Source organism: Pezoporus occidentalis, unplaced genomic scaffold, assembly GCF_034315485.1.
Source record: "Pezoporus occidentalis ecotype Australia unplaced genomic scaffold, CSIRO_AGI_Poc_V1 ctg95, whole genome shotgun sequence".
Lineage (NCBI taxonomy): Eukaryota > Metazoa > Chordata > Aves > Psittaciformes > Psittacidae > Pezoporus > Pezoporus occidentalis.
The window spans coordinates 743,428-768,225 of record NW_026916315.1 but is presented as its reverse complement, the minus strand read 5'-3'; the positions used below and the strand labels follow the sequence as shown (position 1 = coordinate 768,225).

Sequence of the window (24,798 nt, the reverse complement as noted above, 5' to 3'; positions counted from 1 at the left end):
TGCACAGCAATTTATTTGACATGTAATTGGAAAACATACAAGCAAAAAGAGGTGGAAAAAAAGAAAAATCATATCGTATCATCTCAATGAAGTGCAAGAAATCACGAGACATCAGAACTTCACGATCTTAGAGCAAATTGATTAAATAACCCAAACACTCAGCTCCTAAAAATAAAATAGAGACTGAGAGTTTCCTATATTCTCTTGTTACCAGCTTGACAACACAATGTCAACAAAGATCTGAAGAGCTGTAAGTACAGATGATATGGAAAGGAACCCCCTCATGTTCCCAAGAGATGTAAACTTAACGGAAGACAAAGACCTACATCAGGAAAACTACAGACAGACTGCAAGATTTCAGCAAGGCGCTTTTTTTTTCCTGATTTCAGTGTCTGAGAAGAACTGTGGAATCATTGCTTGTCCAGGTGTACAGAAATCCTCCTATGTGCTGAGTTTGTACGGAAATGCTGAAAAGCTGGAGAGAAAAAAAAAGTCTTTAAATGTAAGAAGAATCAATTAAAATACAAATGGGAAGGTGGGATGGAGAAACAGGGACTGCAGAGGAAAACTACAGTAGTTGATTAAAGCCGCCTTGTTTCTTGACCTCTTTACTGGACACTAACCATCGATGGTTATCAGTCATTTCAGACATGCAACATTTTATTGTGTTGAGAGGGCAGCATTAGGCTGGACAGAGTATCTGTGTGTCATGAACAATGAAAGGCTGCAGACACTGTAACCACCAAAGTATGGCCATAGGGCACAAGGACAATAATCAGGGTCAGAATAGCACCGGGAGTTGAAGTTAGCTAGCTAGTTAGTTTTACCAAGGTAAAATACTCAACTTAGGTAGCATGTTAGTCAGAGCAAGAAATTCAGACTCCAGATCATCTGCAAATTAAATAGGTCAAGCAGTTAAGCATACACAAAAAAAAGAAAAAAAGGAAAAAAGAAAAAAAGCCACACACATAAACCCCCCACACCCACTCTTTGAAGCATGGTGCAACTGTGGAATATAAGAATTCATAAGAAGAATTATAGGAGGGCAAAGGGCATATTAAAACAAGTTAGAGCAAGTAAAGGAAAAGGGTTACACTGCAGCATGAGAGTCCCCATAGATTAAAAGGAAGACCTACTGCATTTTCTATTCTATTTGGCCATTCCATCTGTCCAAACCAGGTGAGAAAACTTCAGGATGATGCTCACAAAAGCCTGAGACACCAAACAGCAGACTGAGGATCTTTCAAGACTGAGTGGGGAGTCAAGAGGGCTGGCTGCCAAACTGATTATGCCCCAACTGTAGAGAATGAAAGGAGGCAGGGCTTTGCCTTCCAACACTTTCTTTTGTATTAAAACAGCTCCTGACCTGCATCAAGCTGGTGTTGCCTGCACCCAAGGATCTGTTGGGGTTCGGTACAGAAGGATGCATGAAATTGAGAGACCACCCTAACTACCCTTCCTCTGTGGTGCATGTCAGAAGCACAGCTACACACCACTGCTGCAACCTGCTTCTAAGACACGAGCAGGAGTTATGTGCATTTTCCAAAGATGTAAGGCTCTGCACACACCAGATCCAAAAGCTGATATCTAGAGGGGGAGGGTATGTGTTAGACACATGTGCATGTAAAAACAGTAGTTCTTCCACAGTGACTTCACTCCATCAGACTTACAACCATCAAGAATATTTTCTCCAACCATCTATATCACATTACCACACCCAGGATTTCCACAAGGTTCTCTGATATGGGCCCTCTGGTGTCTAACAGCATGACCAAATCCACTTTTCAGTACCTCCCCATCCAATATTGCTGACTTCAACAAACATTAAAACACATGGTGCCACAGTCACACAGCTTCAGAGATCTACATTTGAGGTGCTCAGCTGGACTGACAAAGGCTCATCTCAACTGCTTTCCCACCTTAATATTCAAGTAGTAGTTTCCTGTTGCAAAAATATTAGATCACACCCAGCCAGTGCATGTTCTAGTTTCATTTTTATGTACTTCTTGCATACTTATCTGCTGCTGAAAGAGGGTGGAGGGAAATCCACTCATCTCTTTAGTTCTAGTCATTCACCACCAGTGCTCCTGAGAGTGTCAAGTCTTAAGCTATGGATAAAACGCAGAGTAAAACAGCAGCAGTAAGAAATCACAGGAAAAGCTTGCAGAGGCTATTGAGGATCTCATGGATGCAACTTAAATCTGCAGAATCCAAATTTTACAGAGAAGTCAGTCAGAATTTTATTCTTTTCTTTCAGCAATCACGCCCCCAAGGAGTATTTGTAATGAACAAAAATATTGTGACATTACCTAAAAAACAACCCCCCTCCCCAAAACCAAGTAAAATTACTAAATAAGTCATTTCCCATGCAGCAGAGATCCCTTGCTGACTTGACAATTTTGCTGGCAGCATGCTTAAGTCCTATAAGGTTACAGGCTTAGAGAGCACATCCACCTATTCCTATTGTTCTGTTCACCTCCTCTCCTGAGGCATCATGCACCATCCCTGTGCATCAGGTCCCTTATGCAGCTGGACTTCAGCACAGGGATTTCTGCCTCAGTAGCACAGTCAAAAAGCTCAGCGCTGCACCTCCTCCCCTCTCGCCCTTCCCAGAAGATTCGGCAAGATTCTCTGTATTTACTTCCTAGATGTGAATTAAAACAGAAAGATTCATATCTGCCGAGACACAATTCATCCCTTTCATTCCCAGACACTACCCCACCATAAAATATTTCCCCTTCCCTCCCTAAACTGGGCGTTTCCTCCCACTTTCTTGCCCTTGGTAAAAACATTCATCTTCTTGCCATCTTGAGGAAGTTGGACTCATCTCAAATTTCACCAGGTCCCCTTGTATACCACTTCCCAAAGTCCTTGGGGGGGAATTTTAATCCGGATCCAAACTCTGGAATCAATCCCAAGAGGCTGCTGGGCTTCCATCAATGCATTAATTTTCAGGCATGCCCAGCCTTGCCACTTGGGTCCACTTCCAAACAGAGAAGACAACTGAGCACAAGCCCAGAAATACATCACACCTTGAGCTATCTATTCTAGATACCAACACACACATCCTGGTTAAAGCATTGCTCCTTTAGTTGTACCATGAAGACGTCAGGTTAAATAGCAGTGTCAGGGGATTTGCAAAAAATACAAGATATCATTGACTGTTCTTGGATCAATTCCCAAATGGCTCAAAGATAGTACAAATAAAATTAAAAAAAAAAACAACAACAACAAAAAAAAAAAACACACAACCACAAAGCCAGAAACCACATATCTCATGTTTGTTGTTTGCTTGTGGACAGAGCTCGTAACAGTGGTCAGTAATTTCGAACAAAATCATGAAGTTTAGATTCAAATTCCCAAAAAAGATTCAAGTTTACTTTGCCAAAGACAATAAACTAAAGCTTTCATGTGCCTTGTCCAAGATTTCCTGAACAGTCATTTGTTACTGATTTTGCTCCTTGTGTTAGAAACCTTACAGATATAAACCCCCAATTATCTTAAGTCTCATGCGGCTCTATTTGCTCCTTGCTCAAGATAACTGCAAGCAGCTATGCTAAACCTTGAAAGCTTCTCATAGTTTCTTCCTTAGAAGAGTTGAGACTCTCACCTGGGAGCCAGTTTATTTCTAAGAAATATGTTCACCCTATGTTTCACAGCACTTCTTTCTTAGTAGCTCACAGCCAAATCACAACCTGCAAACTATTGTTTGGCCCGGGCTGCTCTACTAAGGCTTTAATTTAGCCCATGGCTTGCCCCTAGTGGAAAGCAGCTCTTAAATCCCTCCAGCAGTTACAGCATCTCACGCTACAGCAAACCTTGGATGGGAAGCTCCATTTGGGAGACTGAAAACTGGAATTTCACATAAATCATTTAAAACTATAACTGGAAAAAAAAAAAACACACCCAGGAAGTTTTTGAAGAACAGCAAGTTTATTCACTTGGAGAGACTCACCCACATGCATAACCATGGATAAGCTCACATACTACTCTAAAGATCATGGCTTTGGTTAGTTATTAAGGGACTCCATCCAAGGTGATCATGGCACCAACACAGCAGAGAGCCTAGGAAACACGTGCAAGTAAAAAACCGAATGACCAATAAAACAACTTTGAGGTTAAACACCCTTAGAGAGAAATAATTTTCCTCTTAATTCCACTTGATACCAAAAGTGACTTGACACTAATCCAAGCCAAGGGGCACAAACAAAGAGCTTGAGCTCATTTCTCCACTGGAGAGGATAGATGGAGTGTTGATGATGGTATATGAGAAGCTCCTCTCATTTCTGATGATTTATGCAACCTTGCTTTAAAAGAGTTGCATTCATTTTATTGCCTACTCTGCACATTCTCAAGAGGCGTTGGAGGCAGTGCCAGAAAAATAACAGGGCTTAACAGTGTCTAGCACAAATCCATCGGTGCAAGAGCTCCTTTCTGAAGCGTTTCCAGATTTTTTTTTTTAAGTGGGAACATTTTGTAAATAGAATTTAAAATTTGCCTTGAGCCAGGCAACACCCACTTTTATTCAGCCCTTCATGATAATGAAATAAGTAGTTTCTTCACTAGTTATAGCCAACATCTTCCAGAGGATAGAAAGCGCAAAGCACACAATTTATACCCTCTCAAATCCCATATCCACAGCTTTCCTGTTGCAGATGCCATGTCTTCCTCATGGAGCTAGTGAAGTTTGTGTCTCACAGAAAACAGAGCCACAGATGGAAATAAACCCTTCCACCAGGCGTAGCTTGGCAGACACAACCCAAAAGGTTGCCGTCAGATGGGTTGAAACATACAAGGCAGACAAATTTTCTTTCCGTTGTTTCTCTACGCTCAGGGAGAAAAGAAAAGCAATTTCACTTGACTTAAAACCATTACTTTGTTATTAAAAAAAAGCAAAGTAAAAAGAAAGAATAACAGCTCCCGAGGGAGTTAAATGGTAGCATAACTGGGCCTGTGTCAGAAGAAATCTGAGAATTCAGGTGTTCGTGATACTGTGGAAGATTCAAGCCATCAGACTGATAAAAATAACCAGTCAAAACAGCAGTTCTTGTTTTCCACAAGGGATAATCCTGAACAGAAAGTGTATGGATAATTTCATCCTGTCTCAACTGAGACCATTTTACAGCAAACAAAAATGGATCCGTTACAACCACCAGTTCAAAACGTAAAACATCCTCACTCTACTGCAATGGAAGCTCTTTTCCACCTTTCACGGTGAAAACATTTTCATTCTAGAAATATCTAGCATTAGTTTTTTGCCAAATGAGGCAAGCTAACAATTTGCCAGCAACTGAGAAGATCTCCTGTCCCTAATTTCATACTGCTTATTAACCCTCATTCCAAGTGCAGAAAATTGTAAAACGGAGATGCAATTTCCAATGTTGTTTAGTGTAATTGCATTACTGTGCAAACTACAAAACGTGTTACTGAGCAGTTATGACATTTTACACATGGCCAACTATCCTGATTTCTGCAGAAGTGTTTCATACTATACACTGAGAAGTTAATGCTATGCAGAAGGGCAGAACCTCATCAGGTTTCATTTTTGTAAAGGACACATTCATTCTTTCCACTCACAGGCAGGTTACAATCACCTATTTCTGAGCTACACTCACAGCCTTAGACTGCCAAAGGTCCAGTTCCTCCATCTAAAGCAAGGGGAGGACTTCTCCTGGTAACATCCTCAATTCACTGCTCAACATGGGGGACAGATTACCGCTACTGTCAATACTGACATCACCAGAATTTTTCGTTAACTTATTATGAAACAACAGATGACTATCCATGCATAGCAAGCTCACTCCAATAAGTGGTTGGACCCTCATCCGAAACATACTCAACTCTTACCCTTCCTTGTGTTTTTCCCCCAGAGTGGCCCTCTTATTTAAGTTGGGAGGGAAACGGGAGCACACGGCAAGAGGCAGGTCTTAGCTTCCCATTGCTTATCTCTCCAGACTACTTCAATCTCTTCATTGGCAGACACAAAAAGGGCAGTAGCACCCTGAGTCTTTTCAAACAACAGATACAGGCATATCTAACCTTTGGCTCTTCTATCTCAGGTTAAACCTTCGCAAATGAACTGCAGTTTTAAAACATATCACAGGAAAAGGTACTTGGCCATACAGGGCCTCTAAATCCTTGCAGAAGACTGTTGCAGCCCAAGAGTAAGACGCGTGCCTCACAAGCCTGTACAGAAGATGTCACATGACAAAAACTTTAGCCCCTTAAATGCAATTACAGCAAAGCAAAGGATGGATACATATAAGTACAGCTGGAATTGCAGCTGAACACTGTCAAGGAGCACAACCCTGAATGTATCTCCCTATTTCTTGCTCCTAATAGAGAGACTGTGCCCAAATGTGCAGGGTGTTGATACCATTTCAAACAACAGAGGCCACTGAAAGGCACAGCACTCATACCTCAAACTGGTATAGCTCAGAGAGTTTTCCTCATGAGGATCAGGACTTATTGGCCTACTAGAAGCGAGCATAATCCTGAGACACTGTCACAAATAAGAGGAGGAAGAACCAGGAAAAAGGGTCAGGTTTAGCCAAAACCTACCTTGAGAAACTCACTAGGCTTCATATAGCATCTCTCCAAGTGCTTTCATCCTGGGATAGGATGAGCTGTGGGTTGTAGAGGGTATGGCACAGATGAGCCTTTCTCCCTAGTATCTCCAGACTAGAGGAAGGGAGACTGCTTTCCTGGGGAGTGACCAGGCAGCATTCCTCAGAGACCTCTTCCTTTGCCCCAGGTTTGGCTGAAGGCCACAGAAAAAGGATGGCATGAGGAGAACAGCCTCTGCCAAATGCAGTTGGGGTGACCAATGCCATGGGCCAAAAACAGCTGAGGAAAGCAGCACCAGAGTGGCTGTGGTTTTGTCCTCTTTGGTATTTCACAGCCAAATCCAAGCTGACAGCAATGATAATAAGCCTGTCACACATTCACTATATATTAATGAATCTGGTGCTCAAAAATTAGCTACAGCTCAATTCCCAGATTCCTTAACCTTAAATTAAGGTTTGCTGAACCAATGTTCAAGATAGATGCAAGAAATTTTCCTCTTACTGAGGAGGTCGAGCTCCCTCAAGACATCCTTGCAGGCCACCACCAGAGACACAAACATCTGCTCTGCAAAGAGGAAGGACTTGCATCCAGGGCACTACAGCTCAAATACACACTTGAATTATTATTGTAAAAGCTAAGAGGGAAAAGAAAAATAACCAAACCCACACCTTTCTAAACAGGCTATCCTAAACCTCAAAGATATTTTCATCAATCTGTATACAGTTTTTCTTAACTTCCAGTGTGAAGGAATGCTGCCAAAAAGCCATAAAGCAGAGCACAAAATGTTTTAGTCCAAAAGTAGTTTTCCCGCACTCCCCTCCCCAAACTGTGATAAACATCTTAACAGAAAGAGATTCCTTAATTTGTCTCTCTCCTACAAAGAGCAGGAAGATCTTTAAGAAGGTTGAAGGATATAATCAAAGTCACGGCACACATTTCTTATCAGTGTTAGAACAAGATGTGTTTATTCTTTTGGCAATGCTTTAATTTGATTTTAGCAAACACTCCAAACTCTGCATCAGCATCTCAGCCGAAGTGCAGAATCCAGAGTCTGCAAATGGAACCTATCTCTTGCATCCTCCCCTCCCAGCACACGGGAAACTTGGACAAGACTGGACAAATTTGCAGATACCCAATTCGCACCCAATTTTGTGCATGCTCCTCCACAACCATTTGTGCACACCTAAAATTCCAGGTATGGAGATGAGATAGGAAGACACAATGAGATCCAAAGGGCTCTGTTCATCAGTACCTCATCACTCCATTATAACCACCTCAGTGCCTCTCTCCTTTTCACATCTCCTACTCATAAACACACAGGAATGGATCTCCAGGGTCATCAAGTCCAATGCTCTGCCAACAAAGAGCTTAGTTGTTCTTATAGTCAACCCAGATCAAATGCAGGGTTAGGTTAATGTGGAAAAGTGGTTGGGGCAGGTTCCACCTCCAGCCTTTCAGGGCTGTGATTCACTTCAACACCCTTCTCCCCTTTCACAGCTTCTTCTCAACCAGATTTTGCCCATTTGGGAAGAACTCGTCATCTCACCATGGCAGCCGGCACAGTGCTTGCGGGCATGGGCGCTGTAGGTGATGGTGCAAGCTCACCACCCTGACCCTGCAACCTGCACAGGGGCTTACACAAGGGCTGGTTCCCAGGCTGCAGGGTGGAACACACTGTACCACCACTGGGTGCAAAGGGTAGAGCTCAGCATTTGCAAGCAGGCAATGAGCATCCCGAGGTGGCTGGGCAAAGCACCCAACACATGGGTTTCAGGTAGGAAGGGACTCCCTGCTCTCAATATTAAAACTTGATTCCAGGAACTTAAAAAGTACTTAAGTTATTTTGCCCATTTTTAAACCCAAACTACAGTCTACACCAAGTTTTTAATGGTTTGCTATGGGTCCCATCTGCCCAGTCCAGTAACAGCTCCAAAGATCTAAATTCCAGCAAGCACCAGATGCAACAAATTGCTACTTCTATTTCCACACTGAGGCTTTTACTTATTTTTATTTTTTTTTTTCTTTTTTAAGGAAACCATGCCAAAGCCTACATCTTGTTTTCAGGCTTAGAATGGGCGAGGTTCATCATCACCAATATATTTTAATTGAGCAATAACAAGTCTCCCTCTTTTGAGACGAGTCATTAGAATGGTTGCTCTTCCTCAGAAATAAAGCCAAGTCAATGTTGAGTTTTTCTTCCCCAGCATACAACAAACACTTCACCGGGTGAACAAAGTTGGTGCACCATGTTCAAATCCAGGATGTGAAAAGAGGCCTGGGGAGGGTTAAAATCAGAGTTAAAGCCTTTTAAAAACCCTCCTCTGACAGCAACAGTGATGAGCGCCATTTAAGTGGAGTGAGAATGCTCCTGAACACATCGCTTCTGACAGATGAGCCCAGCAAGTCAACCATAGGGACTCCACAGCCCCACCGCTGCTATTCAGTGAAAGTTGATCAGATAGCAGCAGACAAATAACGCCAAGCAAACACTCCAAGAAGTGCTCTCTCCACATTTAAGAGTTTATAATTAACCACGAGTTAAAAAAATAGAAAAGGAGCAGCCAATTTGAGTCTTCCATACAGCAGAAACAGCAAGGGACCATATATACACTGGGAGTTTGTACTCTCTGCAGAAGGGGACAGGGAAAGCACAATGGTTTCAGTTTATCCCTTGCTCTCCCCAAACTGCAAACCTGTGATCCCAGGCGTGCAAGCCCCAAGTGTACTTTTAACAGGCTTTTTCTCACCAGCTACCACATCACCTAGCCAGGCTTTCGGCCCTGCAATTCCTATTTTGTTTTCTTTTCCATGTGGCTGAGCTCCTGTATGCTTTGGGTCTCACACTATGCCCCCACTTGAAGCATTCTGACCAGGACTACACACACGCGCGTGCAATCACATTCACACAGGGGAGCTTTTGCTGCATTGCCATTCTGACGAGTGTCAACACAGCTGCTGTCTCCACTGGAATGTAAACCAATATTGTTGTTAGATCTCTCTCAACCCCAGGTAACTTCCTCAAAGATTTGCACAGTGTGTGGCAATTCTCTCCACTGTCACCTTACAATGCATCAACCCAGCAGGTTAAAGACAGTTAAACAAGAAAAACAAAACCCTCACAAAGGAAAAAAAAACAAAATCAAAGCTGCAACTGCAGTTTGCCTTCCACGGGCGCCCATGCAGTGCAAAGAGCAGTGGAAAACAAAATGCATCCATTGTACACACATCCATCCTCATACAATATATGTTTAGACAAAACCCTATATAAAATCTCTCTGCTGCTGTAAGACATGAGGCAAAGTATTAACAGCACTGAGTAAAACAGTTATTGGTGTGGAAGCTAATGCAACATTTGCAGCAGAGAACCTTGGTTTGCGTCTTATTTTACTTAAAAAGATAATCTAAGAAGGATTTATAATGCTTTTTTTTTTTGTTATTTCCTATATACCATCCACGTTAAACCACGAGCAGCAATTTTAGCAATAAAAGAGCAGTAAATGAACTATGCTGTCATCACAGATACTGTTCCGACTGCTAGGGGAACACTATCTGTATGCTCTGCCCATAAGTGACTGTTTAGTCTTGCTCCTCCAGTGAAGAGAATTATTTGGCTCATCAAGCTTCCCAAAACAAATTCACTGTCCCAAATGTGAAAGATCACTCTCATACAGATACCTAGCCCAGCAAACTCCACTTCACATTGTAAAGTGTGAAAGTTTCAGAAAAGCAAGTGTGTATTCCACACCTAACTTCAGGGCTACAGGGGTGAAGAAATCGTACAAATTCACCAACCACAAAAATATAGTGAAGATATCATAACGCAAACCTAGAATCCTTACCTCGCTATACTGGGACTGGGCATTGTTTTCCAGGTACAACATGTTAGCAGTCAAATTGATCAATGCTGCTGTTCTTTCTTCTGGCTCCAGGATTTTGACAAACACCTCCCACCCCCTAGAAGACCCTAAAAATATGTGATGCTACTTGGAAGATAACAGGACTCAGAGTGTGCCTCTCCGCATAATTGAAGTTTCTCTTATATACCTAACTATAGGCAAGGAGGAGGAGGTGGGGCTCTCCTGCTTTACCTGTCCAATCTGTCAAAGTGCCACCTGGAGTCCTCCACTCCAATGGAGAGAGGCCTCTCCCAGCTCATTAAGTAGTTAGAATTCCTTATCACCAATCTCTAAAAAGCGAAGGGAAGCGAAGAGGGGGGGGGAATGACACACCAAAAAAAAGTAAAAGAAGGAAAAAGAGAGAGAAAAGAAACTATAACTTTCCCTTGTCACTTTTCTATGAATTTGGGAACTCAAAAGACAGCCATGGAGTTGCTCCAAAGGAGTCGCTTCAAGAAACTTCCAACTTACTTATTTTCTGAGAAGACTCCAGGGTTTGGTTTGTTTTCATGCATGGACTTTGCCGCTACCAAAACCCAAAGTGTTCGGGACAGGAGTACGATGCAATGCTTGAGAAGGGCAGCGCAGTGGCACACCCGAGTCTCTAGCTGCTGCAGCATTTAAAAAAAAAAAACAACAAAAACCAAACCAAACAAAAAAAAAAGGGAAAAAGCCAACTGATCCAAAAGGACTCACAATTTTTAATTAATACATGGGAAGAGTTGTTCAGTATTGCTCAGTAAAAACTACCTGGACTCTGTGCCCACAGCAAACTGAAAGACAGGAGAAGGACTTAGCCGAGACTCGACCTGTGGGAGAACAGAATGAGCAGACGGGCAGAACAGAATGGCCTCACTGTGATTTTACTCTGAATGAGCAGACAAGATCCTCCACACTGTCCCGGCAGAGATGCCCGGACCGTGCCGGCAGTGCAAGGTCTGGGCTGTGGCAGCACCGGCTGCCCTCTCAGAGCAGAGCTGGCTCACCATGAGCCGCTCTGAACCGCCCCACTGGAAAGGGTCCACCGCCATCCCACTGAGCGGGCGAGATGCACGGCGAGAACAAAAGCCGGCTCGTTTTCGCCTGCTCCCAAAGAGCAGGGTAAGCGCCATCGAGCAAGGGGAAACAAAACACCTTTTAAGGGGTGGGGAGGGGGGAAGAGAGGAAACAAAACATCCAGATCAGAGCATAGCCGCCTGTCCTCCCAGCCTAATGACAACGCTTCAGACTTTTATTTGAGGACCTGTCGTCAGGCAGACCGGTGCCTAGCTGCTGAGCACCCCCATGAACTGCAAGCGCTCACAGCCAACACCAAACCTCCCGCCGCGGTTAGTGAGCAACTGACCCACAGGTGCTTTGCAGGGGGGGAGAGGGGTTCCGGTCAGGGCTGAAACCCACCCGTGGCTTCAACACTTCTGCAACTGAGCCTCTGCCCTGGAGCTGCTACTGCTCCTGCCACGCTGACTCCCTTGCCTTTGGGCATCATTTAACCCCAACTTTCCGGGCACAAAAGGGAGGGGACTCCAGGTTCACAGGAAGATGAAGGTAAGTGGGCTGTGCTGCTTAGCGTGCTAACGGCTCTCTAGGCTGCCTTCTTCAGCACAACGGCAGCAGAAGCCATCACTGACTTCTTACCAATCTGTGAATTAAAGAACACTGCAAGCTCACACCAGGCTGGAAACAGGCAAAAGATTGCCTCTGATAAAATGGGGCAAAACCATCCAGGCAGGAACCAACACAAGCACAAGCACAGAGCAGCACAATTGCAGTGCCCTCTCTACTCTGCAACAGCTCTTCTCCATGAGAAGCAGGGTAGATATCTCATTTAGCTCTAACACTGCAAGCACAGCTCAGCAGAGCACTGCTGGGCACAAGAGTAAAAGGTTGCAAGCTTTCCCAGTGCACCTTCCGAATGCCTTCTCACTGAGGACTATGCAAGGAGGTGCTTCAAAGAACAGGCTTCAGAGACGAATACTGAGCCCTCCCCAGCCCAGATAGAAACCTACCTACCACCACCAGCAACATCCCAGCTTGGGTCGGGGCCACACACACCTTCAGCATTCCTGAACTACCAGCAAAAGCATGGTGAGCACATAGCAGGTTTCCTACATCACAGCAACTCAGTAGACCACTGCTGCAGACCCTTCCCCTCCTCTCCATCTTCTCTGCCACCGCCTAACACCAGAGGCTATGCTTTGGGTGAGCCTAGGGTGAAATCAGGTAAGGCTGCATGCTTACCTGATCTCACCCAAGATGGGTACAAGCCAAAAAGCCACACAGGCACTAATCTGGAGATACAGGCAAGGTTTACTGGGAGCAGCCACAGTACCAACAGCCAAACTTTGCAGCACCACTGAAAAGTTTGCATGGAGCTGGAAATCACCTGTAGGTTTTCTGTTGTCTAATAGTGAGGAAAATATGCTGTGCTCAGAGGAATATTTTGACTCCCGATTTCTCTCAGGTTTTTGATACTGGCCCATGAGATCAAAAGCTATGGAGGGGAAGGAATGAGGAGGAGAAGGTACATACATAGATGCCCCAACCTCAGCTAGTCATTGCAAAAACCTCTTTCGTTAGCTGTGCTATGAAGCTCAGAAGATCCCCTTTTCCAAGTCATTTATATAGCACTGTTGTGCTAGGTAGCAGCCATCTTCTGTCCCACAGGTGGCTGGAGGTGGTTGTGGGTGAAGCAACACCCAGATACACAGAGATATGTGGAAGTTTATCCAAAGAGATCTGCATGTCAAACATGAGGAGAAGCATATATAGCATGAATAAACTGACACGTCAGCACAAATCTCTGCCCTCTGTACACACAGCCCTGACCTGGCTCAGTGTTTTAGAGGCATTAGCCTGTGCGGTCATCTTGAAGTGAATGCTGGAAGAGAGGCTTTTTGCAAATCAGTCATTCACAAGTGACACAAAGGAGGCCACCACCACCCTACCAGGGGTGACAGGAGATAATAGAGCACACACAAGACACTGCACCCACCAATGCTGCTACAGTACAGGCACAAGTGTACCCTCTCATCACGCCAGGGCTGTAAAATTTCTTTCACTGGCTTCAGACTTAAATGCACCCCCTTCATAAGATGCTTCCCCCCATTCCATGTGCTGATGTCATGCCCTGAATTTTCACATTGACACTGATGGTGCAAGAAAAGAGTAAGAGGCTTGATCACTTGCCTTTCTGCTTTACCATAAGAAAGAAAAGTTCCTGGAGTCTCATTTGATTCTCTCCTTTTGCAGATGCCCAAAATTTCCCACAGATGAGTGTCCAACAACCTAATGGCAGTGAGGTAGCATCATTAGAGGCTTTCAGATGAAAACTTGACTCCCTGAAATAATGCATGCTTAAATGACTGAGTCACAATACCAAAGGGACCCCCACCTTCTCAAACTGCACACTCACTTCTCAGCAATGAGACAGTGACAGTTATTATTCATCTGAGCCTTCTGGACAGGTCTCCAAGGGAAACACCAGCACCAATCCTGTTGCAACTGTGATGGCTGAAAGTCATGGCAAGACAATCTTTGCAAACAGATTATACCTTGTTATACCAATTAGCCTAGTCAGAGAAAGTAAACAGATTCAGGCAAAGACCCTCTCACATGTAAAAATTAATTACTTTTTATTGAGGCCAGATGAACAAGTTTAACTCTGTTCTAGCCCAACTAGCTCTCCCTCACTCCAAACAGGAAAAGAACAAACTAGAAAATAAATAAATCAACCCAAAGCATCAGGAGCTGTGCAAAGCCTGGCACTTCACATTTCTGGTGTTCAGTTAGACTGAGTTGAAGCACAGCAGCTCAGCCTCAGGAAAGGAAACCTCTTTAAGACAATTTACCTCCAATACTGAAGTAAAAATAATAATTGCCAGTTAGATTTGAAAGTTTCAGCAGCAACCCTCTCAGGTCTGACTCAGATATTCTCGAAAGCTTCTGGCAACACTTTGTGACTCTTGCTGGTATGCTGAAGAATGCAGTAACACACAAACAAGACCCCTAGGTTTCCAAAATGAGGCACCAGCCCAGTCAAACTGCTGATTCAGGTTCTTTGTTTGAATGCATTTTCCCCATGCTGCTACAGCTCGTCCCAGCCTCTCTCACTGGTACCTCTCACAAGTTCTCAGTAACCCTTCCTGGATGCAAGGCAAGTGCGCTAACTCATGATGATTAAAAATGTCATTGCCCCAACTGTACTGTTAATTGGGCATTGTGTAATTTCTCATAGAAGGGCCGTGTGCACGCATGCACCCGCCCACTTGTTGGGAGGCTCATGCAGAATTTCCTGCAGATCAAAGAAATAAAATCGTCTGCTCAGACCTCTCCACTCTTACAAAAATAGCATCTGGATGAACCGCGTCACCACGGAGTGTGACATTCATTCAGACATGTTTACAAATTAGGACTGAGATAACAGAAGGAGGAGGGAAAAAATAGAATGTGGGGCTTGGTTTGGGTTTGGTTTTATTTTTGTTTGTTACATCTGAATAACTGCTGAACGCTCAGAAAACAAGCCTCTGCCAACTGGCTTTGGGAGTCTCTCCAGTGAAGACTTCACAGGAACAGATGTGATAGACTGCAGTAACAGGTAACCAGGCTCGAGAGCAAGTAAAAAATGCTTTCAAAAAACACAAAAGTCACCCTCCCTTCTCAAAAACTCAGGCAAAGCTGGTCTTCACTGCTCAAACCATAGGGAAGAGGTGAAAGAGCCCAGCTCATACTGAAACAGGGACTTCCCCCTTAAAAAAAAAAAAAAATATCATATACGGCAAGATAAACTAAAAAAGAGATGCTGCTGGAAGGCAGCACCCTGCCAGCTGCTGACTGGATACAGCCTTCTGCGCACCCGGGGCAGGCTGCTCCATGCACTGCATGGGAAATGCAGATCATCCCTATGCAACAGAGGAACGGGCACCCCCAGCTCCCACAGAGCTAACTGCTCTGCTGCATCCGCGAGCACAGATTCAGTGCCCTCCGGGCTTCTCCACCACTGGCTCGGGGTAGGTGTGATGCCCAGAACTTCCTTTGGAAAGCACTCAAGTGTCTGAAACGTCAAGGCAGAATCATGCCCTTGCTGCAACTGCTTGATACTGAGGATCAATCCCTTCTTCCAAGGAACTCACATTACTCGAGCCCCGCGCCCCCCCCATTTTGAAAGTGCAGGGTAAACAGATGGATTCGCCAAGGGCAGGAGAGCCCCGCTCTGCCCACCGCACAGGTCGGCTTCTCCTTCTCCCCAGGGAGCATGCTCTCCCCAAGGCAATCGTCTGTCACAACAGCCCTGCCCTCCGACCCTGGGTAAACATCTGCGCACGCTGCTTATTTGAGCTCTTACAGTCTCGTTATCTCCCCCAGAACACCCCTAGGGCTAATTAGAGAGTTAATGGCATCATGTCAGGAGATAACGCTATAAGGGGGGAGCAGGGAGAGGGAAGGTGGAAAGGAATTGTGAAAGAAAACCAGTTCCCTTCACAACCACAGTGCAATATTGGTTTAGGAAGGGCACACACAGCCCCTGAGGACTCTGCCCTTCAGCTGCAGAGTTCCGTTTATTAAGAGAGCAAAACACTCTTCTGAAGAGATCCAGCTCTCCAGCCAAGGTGATGCAAGGTCTCCACACCTTCCCTGCCATCTTCACAGCCGAACTCCCTCCAGCCCCATCACGGGAGTCATTTCCACCCAAGTGGCAACACTTCCCACATTTACCATAAGACAGGATGGGCACAGAGCATACAGGTGATTTATCAGAAAGTGTTGTCTGTTTATTCCTGCTGCTCATTTTACACAATTTTTCGACTTTTATGTACACTAGTGACTCTTTAAAACAGTTGCTTTTACTAAAAAAGCTTAGAGATAAAAGGAACCAACTATCTGTACACAGAGATCTTTGCAAGGCAACTGATAAACCTGCAAAACCAGAGGTCAGCAGACACTTGAGCAGACAATTCTGCACTGATGACTGCAAAACCATGGGTCAGCAGACACTGGTGCATGGAGAAATGATCAGGGGATCTTAGGGGTTCAAGCCTCTGCTATCAACAGCTCTTTTGTTGGAGTAACAACCCTCGACATTCAAACTGAGTTTTTCCCCGATTAGGGTCTTCGGAGCACAGCATGCTTGACCTGTGCCACTGCTGTCCCCACTCCATCCACTTCCCTATCCCCACCCCCAATACTTGTAAAAGTAAGGGAGAAGAAATTACATAAGAAAATTACAAAAATTGCTCCTGAGCAGCACGAACAGCCTCATCCCTCCAGCTAGAGGTGGGACAGGGTCATGGCACAAACCTGCATCCCAGAGACAGATTGTTCCAGCCAGGCAAAGGGAAAAACAGGAGATAGTGACAGATTAGAGTCTTTGTTTTTAATTATGAGAGAGGAGCAACTGTTGACAGACCAGGATTGTTCTTGCATAAGCAGTTGAGGGGAAAGTGCTGTTCTTCCCTTATCTTGTATAAACTACAGATTGCTCTCAGGAAATGCACAACCGTTCATAAATGCACAATCACAGCAGCTCTTTCTAGCCAGCCTCTGTTTTGCTGCCAAATCCCTCCCACTTTGTACAATAATCCAATATTTTTTTTTTTTTAAAGTTACCCATTTGCAATAATTTGAGAACAGTCTCTCAAACCTCTGGTTAAACCCTGACCCTGCAACTGATGGCTCCTTATGTGCTTCTCACATGAGCTTCTCACATGAGCACATAGCCATTACCCTATGTTGCCCTGATGTGCTGGACCACAAGGTATAACCCAGTGCAACCAAGGATCCTCTTTGTTCCTTGTTTCCTATGCAGAGGTGTTGCATTTTACAGTGTTGGTCTTCATCTGGGTACCCTCAGCCCACCACCATATCCAATGACCACCACAGAGTGAACAGCCGTAGGGTTCAGTTATGTGGCCAGAGACCTTCCCCAGAAGATCGAACACTTTAGTTTCTGACTTGATTAATTTTAGTCTAGCCTGGACATCACCATGAGGTCCACTGTACCCATCCATGCCCTCAAAAAGAAGACTGCTTTAAGGTATCTTTTTCTTTGCTTTCTTTTTAAGCAGCCTGGAGATATGGTGCTTTTAGAGTGACATGCTTTTAGAGTGACAGTTATGTTTGTTACTGAAAACTCCTTTGATCTTTCATTAATTTCTGAAAATTCAGACACTGATTAGCAAAGAGTTCATTCAGCAGTAAGCAAACTAACATAGACCACAAACCACTCCTTAATCTACACTTCACAGAGACCGATTTAATTTTCTGTGGCTGCCTGACAATTCACCCCCTCATCAATTTCAATGCTATCAAATCAGTAACAGTGACATGGAAAGCAGATGGTAGAGACATTGAGAAGAAAATATTACTTTAAAGTCTCCTCTTGAAATACTGGAGGAAAAATAATAGTCATTAACAGGACTGTGGGCAGAACCACAAAGCAACATATATAGTGAGACTTTGGATGCATAAGACTTTCTTCAAAGCAAGAATCCCAATTAATGCAAGAGAGGACTTTAAAAACAAAAGCTACGCCACACAGCTCACTGCAGCACATTCGCTTTGGCTGTGTTGGGCAAGGAAGGAGAGCGGATGCTCCCAGGGCTGTGCTCCAGGTTTGTCTTAGCACAAAAGGAAACGTCCCATGTGCCTGGCCCCTCTCCTGGCACAGACAGCACTGCAGCTTGCAACAGCACTGCAAGATACTCTCCATCCATCTCACCTCACAAAGTGGAGTGCCACAAAGCTCAGCAAAGTTTTCATTTGGATGGATATGGGCAGCTCAATTTCGTCACCCTACTGCTAGCTAACAAGAGAAAAAGGCTTCATCTTCCTTCTTCCATCAATTTGCTTAATAAAAACAAAAAAAAAAAACAAACAAAATAAAACAACGCCAAACCCCATTTACTGGGGTTTTGCTCAAAATGAACAAAATAATGAAGTCCACAAAGTCTAGAAGAAAGCAAATTTTTGGGATAGCCTCACCACTTCTGTTGATATTCAAGATGTGCTTCGTGGCTTGCTGAAACACCAGTTGCCCAAGGGGTTTATCACTTACAGGCTCTAACCCAATCAAACTGTTCCCAACAAATATGGGAATTATGCTTATAGTTTGAGGAGGAGGGAAAAGAAAAAAAGAAAAAAAAAAAAAGAAAAGAAGGGGCTCCTATCATCTCGATAGAAACATAGAGTGAAGTTCCCATCAGACAGCATAAATTTGCTCCAGAGGCAAAAGTGCCTACAAGATCAAGATGCCTTTTAATTAAGTGTTTGTGCAGACCTTTTAAAGATGTGAAATAAGTGCTAATGCGTTATTGCTCCATACTTAAGCAAGGAGCACGTGCAGCACCATGGAAGCCTTTGGAGGCAGGCCTAGCTGCTTGGGGAAGACATCTTCTGAAGCAACTGCTTCTTTTGTTTGGAAGCATTTGCGTGTAGGCAGATGACAGGCCTCGCAATTGCAACACTCTTCCACCTCAAGTGCTAGTAACAATATGAGTCGGGGAGTTAAAGCCAGACCTCCAGAGGAGCCAGGCCAGAATGAGCACAAAGTACCCCATCTCACACATTGCTCTCTTCCAGAAGAGTCTGTGATTTTCAGCTTAAAATTAATTTATTCCTTACAAGATGAATGCAAAGCAAGATACTTGAAAGGGCAGAAATATTTAAAGGAATCTTATACACGCTTATATAGCATAGCAGCCAGAACACCCGTTTGTTGTCTTCCAGTACCACTGAGAATTTAGGGAATTGGCATTAAAAATTAAACACTTGGTATAAAGATACTTGTCAAGTGACTGCATTGCTAGAGAAAGAAATTCAGGCAGCCCTGGTCTGCAGCCACAGCTAGGGCAAAACAGCACAGGAAAGGGAGCTAGTGAAAAATTACTTTAAAGAAACATAAATATGTCTTTAGAGCCCTACTACGCACAGAATGAGAGAAGTCTTCAGACTTTTGCTAAACAACGTACAAACGCATTCTCTAAGTGCACCTTTTATTTGAAAGAACTGACCATTTCTGGATGTAGATCTGCAAGCCTAAATGAGATGATTAGATCATTTGGAGAGACCTACGCTGCAGAAAATTAAACATTCAGCAGAATTACAAAGACAAGTCTAAATTAGGAGAGCTTATGAGTTCAACTGCAAACAAGAGAGGCGCTGGAGGGAAACTTCCAACAGAATAATGCATTTGCTCATTATGGAAATGCCTTTGCATAATCTCAACTTTCTTTGCACACTCTGGAACGAACAAATACCCACAAAGAAGAGAAACTTGGCAAGCTACAAACTCTCTCAAGCACAATCCAGACAGTAATAAAAGCTTTGATCACATCCCTGGGCTGTACAGAGCCCTTCCTTCCTTTCTACAGTCAAGCTGGGAATACTTAGACATGGAAATAGACGCCACACAACCCACTTTGCCATATCTACTTATCAAATCGTCCTTATCCTCCAGGTGCAAAACCATTTCCCAACATAACACAGGGCTGTGGCACCTGCCACAGACCTGCGAAGCACACATAGTCAGTCTCTGCATCAAGACACTCTTCCTGCACTGCTCAACCACACCACACATGCCACACCAACTCCTTGCTCTGCTGTCAGTACACAGGGATGTCCTCCCTGCCCTGCAGTCCCACCACCCCTTAACCAGCTGTCATCTGTTTCTTCAACCATTACCTTGCAGCAAATGGAGTTCTCCTAACCCAGAAAAACACTTCCAAGAAAGCAACTAAAATTAATACTGAAGTGCAGGCTCTGATATCTGTTAAAGCATTGGATTGGGCTCAATAGACATCCTTCTGGACAGTGGGTTGGGTTTTCTTATGCCTGTCCATCATATTATTGCACACCTGATCCTGACCACAATTCCCAGGTGATGGGCTCCCAGGGACCCAGGAATTCAGTGTATGACCACTAAATGAACTGTTGAGCTGATTTACGTGATGTGAAGGCTAAGAGTATGCAAAGAGCTGCAGTCACTTTGGGACAAGGTAGCTCTGCAGAGTCCTCAGTCCCACTCCTCTCTAGCTCACTGCACTGCAGCATGGCAAATGTATTCTGTGCAGGTTGGCTGGAGTAGCTCTTCCACGGGCCTACAGCACGTTAAAACTGGGAAAGGTTTCTTTCCATTAGGAAGTATCAAATACCAACTCATTAGTGTGAGAGCTGAAGTGGAGAGCCTCAATACCTTCAGGTCCTAGACAGGCCACATCCAGTCTCTCCCTACAGCCTGGTTTTATCTCCATCTTTGTGTATAAAGGAGAACAGTGAAGTTACAGAGCTGAAGCTCTCACTTTTGAAAATATGAAACACATGCTGGACCTCCAAAATGTCTTTAGCCGCCAGGCTTGGGACATCCACAGCCAACAAAGCTGAAGACTCAAACCCCCAAAAAAAAGGGCAAGGAATTCTATCTCCCTTTTATGGGGAGGGAAGGATCCAGGTTAAGAAAACACTGACCACACTGACTGTCTGGGGAAAAGGCATTCCACTGAACTGGTTAGGCAAGGGGCTGTGGGAGGACGGCTTGCTCAGGGGCATGAAAGGAAGATATGTACAGGGGGAGGGGGATGAGCTGCTCCATCACTGAGGACAGCACTCTTGCTCCCACCAGCAAGGTCGCCAGTGCCCTGGACATGCTTCTAGGATGGTGGCAGAAGACTTCTAGACTCTGCAAACCCCTCATATAATGCTTTTATCAGCATGCTACCTGATAAAGTCCTTAGCCCAAATAAAGTTTGTTTGGGTCCAAACTAGCATCTCTTAACATTAGTGAGCAATTTTAAGGACTTCTGGGAGATGGTGAAGGAAAAGAATTTTGCACCTGGTATGACAGGCTGACAGCACACAGAGAGGGCCTCCAGGGCAATGCAGGGGTTATTACACCAACATACAGCTCATTTCTAGAGATGTCTCCAGACTGCTCCTCCCTGTAGTTCCAGGGTATTTAGTCAGTCAGGAAAAAAAGCCAAATCAAACCAAAGAAACTCCTATAACACCCATGGTTGCTGGCTACATCCTTCGTCAGGGAAAAGGCTAGGGACCACCCTTTTGGTTGGTCTAGCAAATACAGAGAGGTCCACAGGAATAGACATTCAACTTACCTTCCTGGCCATCTGCAGCTCCTTCCCACACCAGGGCCATGGCAGAGACTAAATGCTCTCTGCACCCACAAGGACCACCATCCCCTCACTCCAGTTATGCAAAAAGGCAGATCTATGCTGGGATTTCCCAGCCTGACTGTGGTCAACGCCATGGGAGAGGAAGGGGCACAGCCATCAGCCTCACAGATGTCCCAGGACATTGTGAAAGAGCCAGTCACAAGGCACACAGCTGGGGAAGGTTGCTGACTGTCTAATGTCACACCAGACCCACAAACCCTCTTCATGTCCCATTCAGGTCTTTTCATCCCAAGGTAGAAAATGGTGATCAGCACCCTTACATCTTTCTTATATGGGGCACAGGAAGAATATTTCTTCCTTACAAACAAGAGTGTAAGAACTGTAAAGTCTTGGCTCAGCACGAGCCAAAGCTGTAACTCAGATGAGGTGTTTCCTTGTCACCCAACCTTCTTTTCCAGCTTTTTCCAGATAGTTGCATTTTCAAGGCAACAAACACAACCGATGGGTTCAGCAAGGCTGGACTTATGCTCAGTTTCCAGCCCACCAGTGGGACAAATTCTTCAGGTACTGCTCTGAGCACTGTAGCTCCTTCCCCACTGCCAGCTCTGCTGTGAGCAAACAGCTGTACCCTACTAAAAATGAAATAATAAAGAAATAGTAGCTCTCTCACCAACACAACTCTTGGAATCAAGGGTGGACATCTTTCAAGTCTAAAAGCTTAATTTTCCAGCCATAAGTTGGAAGAAGGTGCAAAGCTTATTTTAAAGGCTGACAGAGATTGCCTTGAAGTCTTTTTAAGGACAATTGCTTTAAATAAACCAGTCCTAATTGCTTTGCACCTATTTCAGTCTCACATGGTGGTACATTATAGAGAAAAGCTGTCCTTGCTCTTTTCCCAAGACAATTTTGATAATAAAAAGCTCTCTGCCTTGATCTCACTGTTATCTTCCAGGGCCCCTCTGTTTCTGCTGCATTCCTTTGTGTTTATCTGCCCTCTTCAACTCTAACTGCGATCAGCTGCATGCAGCACCTCGTGCTTAGAAGTGACATGACTGGGGTTACAGGAGAGACAGGTGGAAAGGGAGCTCTTGCCCTGAAGCTATCCAAAGGAAAAGAGAAGCTGCAGGGGAAGAGGGTTGTAAGGTATTTCAGATTAAAGCAAACACCTTGCCCCAGGCTACACATTCTCTGCCAATGCAAGCTGCAGCGGCTGCGAGCCCCAGAAACAGCAAAGCAAACACGGACTTCTCTGCAAGGGGGAGTTGTCACCTGTCAGGGATGTTTGCAAATTTATAGGGAGGTGGTGGTGGTGGTAAGGGGAGTAAAAAGAGCTTTCCTCATTTTAAAAGACGGGCTGTTTGCACAGGTTTGCAGTGCATATTTTGCTTTGTAAAGGCTTTTGTCCAGCATTCAACTGAGTGAAGGTGCTGTCTTCCACCGAAGACAAACTGAAACATTTATTAATGTACATACTTTAATGTACTCTGAGCCACTGCCTTACAGTAAGGGTGAGGATGGGATGGAATTTCCCTGCTCCCCCTTCAGCTTGTCATGTCAGTGAAAAACCCTTTTTAAAGAAGTCACCTGGCAGCTCAGCCTTTCCAGAAATACCTCCTGCAAGGCTGGGATCAAACCCACCATAAGCAAGAGGTAATTGCATAGCAAAAGTTGCCTGCCCTCCTCTCCTAGCCCCAGGGCTCACTTCAGCCATGCTCAGAGAGAACAAGAGGAAGGGATTTTCCATTCATGTTTCACTGCACCACAGATAGGAAAAAGACTCTGAACAAGAGCTTCCAGTGAGCCCATCAGCTACCAGAGTGCTCTGCAGGCATTTCAGAGGAGCTGGAGATGGGGAGGTTTTGCTTGTACTCAACACAGCTAGTGCTAGAGCATGGAAGGGAAAAAAATTCAGCTGATAATGTTTAAATTGTCAAGGATTGTTTTTTAAGGAGACATAGTTCAAAGAGAACATTATCAGCAACTTTGAAAATCAGGAGTCCCTCTAAACATGAAGAATATTTTGGACTAGCTACTGGAAAGACACCATTTTACTGGGGTTGTGCCATGCTGTTGGGAAAAGCTGAGATCCAGATGCTGATTGAAGGCTTGTACACCACCTGCCTGTGCCCAATTCGAATGCAGAATCAAAAGATAACCTGACTTGTCAGTCACCTCTCCTTGTGCACTTGGATTAGCTTCCAACACCTTAGCCAAGCACATACCCAACCTCAAAGTGGCCTTTTTACCCTTTGCGACATCAGAAGGAAAGAGAAGAGCACTGCAGTCTCCCTGGCACACAAGGAGCAGCAGTACCAGGTCAAGGCTCCTGTCACTGGGGACTGCAATCAGCATGACCAGGGAGCAATTACTTTGCAGATGTGATATCCTCCAGGTTAGTAACTGCCAGGATGCAGGCTGCCAACAAGCCATTGTTCGCCACATGAAAAATAGTGGTTGATTAGCCAGGGAATTAGTTGACACAGTTTCTCAGGATGGAAACATAGAGGAACAGGAAAATTTACACATGCCAACATAAATTTCAAACCAGACATGATTTTTACCCCAACATATACAAAACCCGTGAAGAACAAAAAGAGGACATGAAAAGCTCAAACTCCTGAACTACCTCCTGCTCCAGCCTGCAAGAACAGCTTCTGGTTTCTTCAAAGCTATTGCTAAGAAAAAGCTGGTCAGTTTGTGCCAAAGGCAATGAACCCACAATGAACCACCAGTGCCTCATCTACATTCTAGTCTCGAGCTATACTGGTGAGACACCCACAGCCAAGGCTGGCTACAAACACTCTCTAGGTTTGCCTATCTGGAGATATAGAATGAGAAAAAAGGGGAAAAAAAAAACCAACCAAAAACCCACAGGAAAAAAAAAAAAACACAAAAACCAGCTATGCCCTGAAACCAAGTTTTCATTCCTATCTGACCTTCAAGAGAAGAAAACCCAGTAATAACCCCTGCCCTTGATCAGCAAAATTGCAGCTGTGCCCAGAATACCAATTATCTTAGCTACTTTATCCCTGAGGTCACATAAACTAGCTCTAAACAGGGAAAGAGCAATGACAGTTGAGCGACCAGGCAAGTGCAAGAGACTCCTCAGCTCTTCTGCCTGTTTAGCTGCTTCATCCCTCTCTCCCACCATTGCTGAAGCAGGAGAAAAGGAGCAGGTAAGGAGCCAGCCTGCTCCCCCTTGCAGCACCTGGGAG

At 44.5% G+C, this 24,798-nt stretch overlaps 1 protein-coding gene across 11 annotated transcripts in view; it reads right to left on the bottom strand.

The window, feature by feature from the left end:
• TP63 (tumor protein p63) overlaps nucleotides 1–24,798 on the bottom strand; it is a 162,065-nt gene that overhangs the window by 59,557 nt on the left and 77,710 nt on the right. The window contains exon 1 of one of the 11 annotated variants that reach the window (XM_062606302.1): nucleotides 21,566–21,729. The exons of 8 other annotated variants lie outside the window; for them this stretch is intronic. In XM_062606302.1, the coding sequence (XP_062462286.1) occupies nucleotides 21,566–21,577 (12 nt within the window). In that variant the 5' untranslated portion in view covers nucleotides 21,578–21,729. Of the gene's footprint in view, nucleotides 1–5,577; nucleotides 5,719–10,406; nucleotides 10,620–21,565; nucleotides 21,730–24,798 lie in introns of those variants that run through there. 2 more of the 11 variants (XM_062606301.1, XM_062606303.1) reach the window with 2 other exon arrangements.